The sequence below is a fragment of the Phaseolus vulgaris genome, chromosome 5, assembly GCF_000499845.2.
Source record: "Phaseolus vulgaris cultivar G19833 chromosome 5, P. vulgaris v2.0, whole genome shotgun sequence".
Taxonomy (NCBI): Eukaryota; Viridiplantae; Streptophyta; class Magnoliopsida; order Fabales; family Fabaceae; genus Phaseolus; species Phaseolus vulgaris.
Genome location: NC_023755.2, coordinates 37281407 through 37287849, shown reverse-complemented (window position 1 = coordinate 37287849; position 6443 = coordinate 37281407). Strand labels below are relative to the sequence as shown.

General features: G+C 30.4%; 1 protein-coding gene across 1 annotated transcript; it reads left to right on the top strand.

Annotated features, from left to right (window-relative positions):
* Nucleotides 1–1327: 1327 nt before the first annotated feature.
* Nucleotides 1328–3035, top strand: LOC137834411 (isoprene synthase, chloroplastic-like). The gene is made up of 5 exons (XM_068642467.1): nucleotides 1328–1518; nucleotides 1868–2086; nucleotides 2194–2332; nucleotides 2419–2667; nucleotides 2748–3035. Exons 1-5 carry the CDS (start codon nucleotides 1328–1330, stop codon nucleotides 3033–3035), a joined length of 1086 nt encoding a protein of 361 aa, XP_068498568.1.
* The last annotated feature ends 3408 nt before the right edge of the window (nucleotides 3036–6443 follow it).

Below are 6443 nucleotides of genomic sequence, written 5' to 3'. Positions count from 1 at the left end.
TGCATGTTAAACGTAGATAGAAACACTACAAGAAAGAGCAACAAAGTTAGAGGAGAAAGTACGAGTTCAGATGAATGGAACAGATATGGAACCATTAAGCTTACTTGAATTTATTGATGATATTGAACGGTTGGGACTGTCCTTCAAGTTCGAGGAAGAGATAAACAAAACCCTTCTCAAAATTGTTTCAATTGAAAACTTCGAAGACCGAACCGGAAAAAGTCTGCATGAAACTGCTCTTCTTTTTGGAATTCTCAGACGACATGGCTTTGATGTCTCGGAAGGTATACAATTTCAGCATTTGTGATTCCTTTTTATGTCCACTATAAATAAACTAAACAATTCACGACTAACCAAATATTCAAATTGATTCTGATTGGATTTTTTTTTTCAAATTATCAAATTTTATAAAAGCAGTTTCAAATTCTAGTTTTCCGTTTCAATAAATAGTTTGTTACTTTTAAATTTCTTGTTTTAGCTCTTCCTTTAATAATTTATGTTAAAAATATATGTTGAGTATATTTTTTTTCCACTTACAAATAACTAAGTTAGTAAGTTATTTAATTTCTTTTTATGAGAAAAAATATTTAATGAAAGTAATTGGTTCTGTTTACAATAAAAATTGTAAAAATATAATCTTAATTCCTATTGTTGGAGATCCCACATCGACTAGAGATTAGAGCCTTTCATTGTATATAAGTGAGTGCAAACCTCAACCCTATGAGCCGGTTTTATGGGGTTGAGTTAGACTTAAAGTCCACTTCGTAATACCTATAACATACCTTCTACTTTTATTCCTCAAAATATACATTCATTCAGTCGTCATACCCTACCCAATCATGTATGACTTCAGACCTTGAAACCATTGTGTTTATATATTCCATCTGAACTTATTCCAGAAAGCTTATTTTGCTAAGAATAATTACACCAGCATATTGTTTTTTAATTGTTATAATCAATTATGAGAAAAAATTTAACAAAATCTAGACAACAAACATATACCAAGTTGTTTTTTTATTTTTTTTATTTTTTTATTTTTTCATATATTATAAATACTTTTAAATAAAAAAAAATTATACTTTTACCTTGGTATTACGGCATAGTATGAGATATTTTTAATTATTTTGAGGTGCATGCAGATATTTTTAGGAGTTTCAAAGATGAAGAAGGAAAATTCAAGGCTGAAATTAGCAACGATGTAAAAGGAATGTTAAGTTTGTACGAAGCCTCATACTTGAGCTTGGAAGGAGAAAGTGTTTGGGAGGCAAATGACTTTACAAAAACACATCTGATGAATTTAGTGAAAGAAGGATTAATGGAAGCGAAAATGGTGGGAAAAGTTAGACATTTATTGGAAGGGCTTCCCTATCACAGAAGTTGTTGCAGACTAGTGGCAAGACAATACGTTAACACATATGATAAGTTAGAACCGCATAATTTGTTACTGTTAGAGCTTGCAAAACTGGATTTCAACATGGAGCAGGCATCATGCCAAAACAAATTAAAAGAACTATCCAGGTATAAAGAGAAAAACATAAGAAAATTTACGTATTTCTTTTGGTATTTTTAGAATTGGAGTTTTATCCTGCTAACTTTATATTAAAATTTAATGTATTTTTTGTTTTTGTATATTATTGAAGCAAATTTTTATTTTCATTAAAAAATAACATTAAAATTCATAATAATTATCCAAATATAATTCTTTTAATAATTAATGTTAAATATTAAAGAGATATTTCTTTGAAGAAAAAACAAAAAAATTAGGAAGAATTTAAATAAAATAATGTGAGATCGAATGTTCACTTTATTTCTCATATGTAATTATTGTTTTCATTATATTTATGTCTTTTAATGTGTTGTTACTTAGGTGGTGGGTTGACATTGGCCTCTCAAGTAAATTAAAATTTGCCCGAGACAGATTAGTAGAATTATATATTTGGTCGCTGGCAATTATTTCTGAACCTCAATTTGCTATCTGTCAGAAAGAACTCACTAAGGTGGGCCAATTACTCACAATTCTCGATGATGTATATGACATCTATGGTACTATAGATGAATTGGAGCTCTTCACAGATGCTATTGAAAGGTTTGTTCAACTAATATGAGATGGAGTTTATTTTACTTTGTTCTATAATTTTTTTAAAAAAATGTCTAATTTAAGCATATATTATTATACATGTGCATGTACACAAGATGGAACGTGAATTCCATAAACACTCTTCCAGACAACTTGGTATTGTGCTTCTTAGCCATCTATAACACTGTAAATGGGATGGCTTATGACATCTTTAAAGAACGAGGCATAAAATGTCTTCCTTACCTCACAAAATCAGTACGTAATACAACACAACTAGTTCTTTATGTCGTAAATATATTCAGTGTCACTAAAACTAAATTGTTTGTTTGATTACTCCATAGTGGTCGGATTTGTGCAAGGCATACCTCCAAGAAGTAAAATGGTTTTACAACAAAATTATTCCACCATTCAACGAGTTCCTACAAAATGCAAGGATCTCAATCACGGGAGTGGTTGTTCTTACTCATTCCTACTTCTTGATCAGCAAAGATATCACAGAACAAGTGCTTCATTCTATAACTAATCTCCACGACTTGTTGAGCTCTTCATTCACCATTATAAGACTTGTCGATGATTTGGCAACATCAACGGTAATTCTAACTTTGTTTGGTAAGCTTATTAGTTAACTTATATGGATGAAATATCATGTCTAACATGTTATTCTGGACAGGACGAGATAGAGAGGGGTGAAACCTCAAATTCAATTGTCAGCTATATGCACGAAACTAGTCTTCCAGAAGAAAAAGCCCGTGAATACTTCAAAACTTTGATTGATAAAGAATGGAAAAACTTGAACAAATACTTAATTATGGATTCTATATTTCCTAAATCTTTTGTTCATGTTGCCATTAACTTTGCAAGGAGTAGTCATTACATATACCACTATGGAGATGGATTTGGACGACAAAACAATACATTAAAGAGCCGAATTGAGTCAGTGCTAGTGTACCCATTCTAATTCATGTGTCATGATGATCTTGAGAAAAATAAATTTTCAGTTTGAGTTTATACAATATATTTGTTTGGAATATATTGGAATTTCTTAGATTATGTACCATGTTATAAGGATTATGAAAATGTGAGTTGTATTTTAATTTAACTACTTCTAATTGTAATGATTATCAAAAGTGTTTTTTTTTTCTGATTTAAAGTGAATCATTCTAAAATAACATTAAATAGTCTCTTTTAAAAATATAGATTTATCGTTGTAGACTCTAATTAATTTATATGTATAATATAACTAAATATGAATGTAAAGATTTATTATGATAAGTTTATTTGTACTAAAACTAATAATAAAAAAAGTGTAAAAGAACAAATTAATAATTTAGGATCATCAAAATTGTATGGTTTAGTTGATAACTTGTGGAGATGTATACTTAATAATGGTTAAAATTAATTTATGAATAAAGACATAAATTTAGTTATTTGATTTAGAAAAAAAAAAACTAGTTTTACTTGGTAAGGCAGAAACATATGGAAAGGAATAATTATTCTCAAAAATTATTTATTGAATTTCCACTAATAATTAGTTAGATTTTTAAAACTTTTGATTAGTGACACATTCTTATTCTTTATTGAATTTCCACTAATAATTAGTTAGACTTTTAAAACTTTTGATTATTGATACATTCTTGCCATACTTCCATTGTATACAATCTTACAATCTTTATTTTAGAGGACTTCACTACAATCTCCTATAATATTACGTAGGGATGGCAAAGCGGGGCGGCCCTGGCCGGCCCGCGGCCCGCAGGTAAAAAACGCGGGGCGGGATGACCTTTTCAACCCGCTAACCCGCATTAGCCCGCAACCTGCGCGGGCCAGTTGCGAGGCGGGGCGGGCTGGCTCGCAAACCCGCAAGAAAAAAAATATTGACACTTAGTAGCAGCAGGGCAACCTAAACTGGGTCATGCCAGTTAGAGAAGGAGAAGTAAGCAGAAGGTATTTTAGAAGTTACCCATGACCAAACCATCAATTGAGCCCAAAGTTATCTTATTTTTATTGTATTATTTTTATGAAAAATTAATTAATTAATTAATTGTCATTGTTTTAATATATGCAGATGACGGGGAAGATTATAATTATTGAAATGGAAGAATGTCAATAATGTTTATGTTTAATGTTTTTGAATTAATGTTTATGTTTAATGTTTTGGAATTAGGTATTTTTAATGTTTTGGAAGTGGAAGAATAGTGATATTTGATATTTATCTTAATGTTTTGATGTTTGACTATATTTGAAAAGAAAGGAAAAAAAATTAGGTTTGATAATAACAAATATATAGGTTTAATTTGACAATTTTTTAATAACAAAATGTAAAAAAATAAATATTTAATTTTAAAAAAAAGAACGCGGACTGACCCACAAATCTGCGGGCCAGCTCTTATGCGGGGCAGGTCGGAAATTCTAGCCCGCAATAACTTTGCGGGGCGGGCCAACCCGTCCCGCATTTTTGCGGACCAAGCGCGGGGCGGGCCAATGCGGGGCGGGCTGACCCGCTTTGCCATCCCTAATATTACATGCCCAAAAGTTTAATTTATCTCATTCAAAATTATTATTTAAATAATTTGATTTAAAACTGCTTTTTATCTCAAGACATCTAAATATGTCTTCAAGATACTTCTCACATTTTCTGTGATTATAAAAATACGGTGTGAAAATAATAACAACTTGTATAAAAATTGACGAAATATTTATACAATCCTTAAAAAAAAGGTTGTAATAATCTTAACGTCAATGACATTATCACATTTCAAAATTTGGTTTGTCGGTTATCTTTTAAGTATCTTTAACTTTTACCAAAATTTAAAATTTAATTATACCATCACTTTATCAAATAAGAATACCAATGTTTTGTGCAAGTCATTTGTCAAATCTTTCATTGTGATAAAAAAAATACTTATTCTTAGTGATTAATTTATTAATGTGCCTATATTAATATAAAATGAAATCTTCTATTCTTCCTTTTTATCAATAACATTGGTGCACCCTACTTAATTAGATAAATTGTTCCTTTAAGTTATTTCTCCATTTGCTTCTTGAGATTAACCAACTTTATTGAAATCATTTTAGATGAAGTCATTGTATCCAATAAGATTTATGGAGAATTTAACAGGAGAAAAGTTTAAAAAATATTTTCAAGGGAAACATTCATAATATAGTACAAATATATTTTTCACGACACCTCTATGATTAATATCCTTATATAAAGAACTATCAAAACATCTTGCTTACAAAAACATTATTTAATAACACAATACAACAACGATTATAAAAAGATCATCATAAGAGATGCGATAGTGATACTCTTATAATTAATCTTAAACATACAAGAACAATTACTTTTTAACCATTGTCATATGTACCATATGATATGATGATGTTTATTTTCTTAATCAGCGTTGTATGCACTTTATAATAATGATTCTTAAAGGAACCATCGCCATAGGATACATACAATGATAATTCAAAAAAGTAATTATCATCGTACGGTCTTTATACTGCTCATATTGTTGTTGCAACGAACATTTTTCCTTTGCATTTTATTTTTCCTCTTCTCTCATCTCTCTCCCTATTTGGTCTTGCGATGATTCATGTCGATGTCATCATGGGTGTTCATTGTAGTTTGTCATTACTTATTGTTTCCCAATTGTTTGTGTCGCTCTTCAAAAACTCTGTTAATTACAATTCCTCCAAAGTGCTCTGATTTGATTTATGTTGCCATTATCAGAGTCCCAATGGATTAAATTCATCCTAATAGTTTCTTTTATGCTCTCAATTTTTTTGCTTTGATAATTTTTTAAATTTTGTTTGCATTCAAAAAATATGTTTCACTTTGTATGATTTTGAAATATATTTTTAATGTATTATGCATGTTTGTATTGATTATTTTGTTCAACGCCTTGAAATGATTTAAAGGGTTTATATTTTTGTCATTGTATGTGACGAGTATCAAATTAAGGGAGGACTTTGGAAGGAAATTCTAGAGTCAAAATATGGTGGTTGGAGAAGTTTAAAAGAGCAAAGGTTATGTAACTCTGATTCTCTTTAACGGAGAGATCTAAAGGAGGCTTGGAAGCTGGAGATTTGGGGAAGGTCTTTCGAAGACCGCTTAAGGTGGGTTGTCGGTAATGGGAAATTTTTTTTTTCTGTGATGATAATTGGTTGGGCTCAGACACTTCGAAAAGTAGATTCCCAAGGTTTTCTCACTGTCAGAAACCAAAGATGCTAAACTTTTCTATTGTGAATGTGAAATTTACTTGGAGAAGGGAACTTTTCGATTGGGAAAAGGACCAGATTAGTCAACTTCTTGGGGTGGTGCATATTTTGAGTCTCTCTCTAGAAAACGGGGATAGATGAGTGT

Bases quoted from the DNA above. Each gene is read 5' to 3' on its own strand.
- LOC137834411 (XM_068642467.1), top strand. From the start codon at position 1,328: ATGGTGGGAAAAGTTAGACATTTATTGGAAGGGCTTCCCTATCACAGA. The intron at 1,519-1,867 runs GTATAAAGAGAA...GTTGTTACTTAG, and splicing joins AAATTAAAAGAACTATCCAG to GTGGTGGGTTGACATTGGCC. The intron at 2,333-2,418 runs GTACGTAATACA...ATTACTCCATAG, and splicing joins TTCCTTACCTCACAAAATCA to TGGTCGGATTTGTGCAAGGC.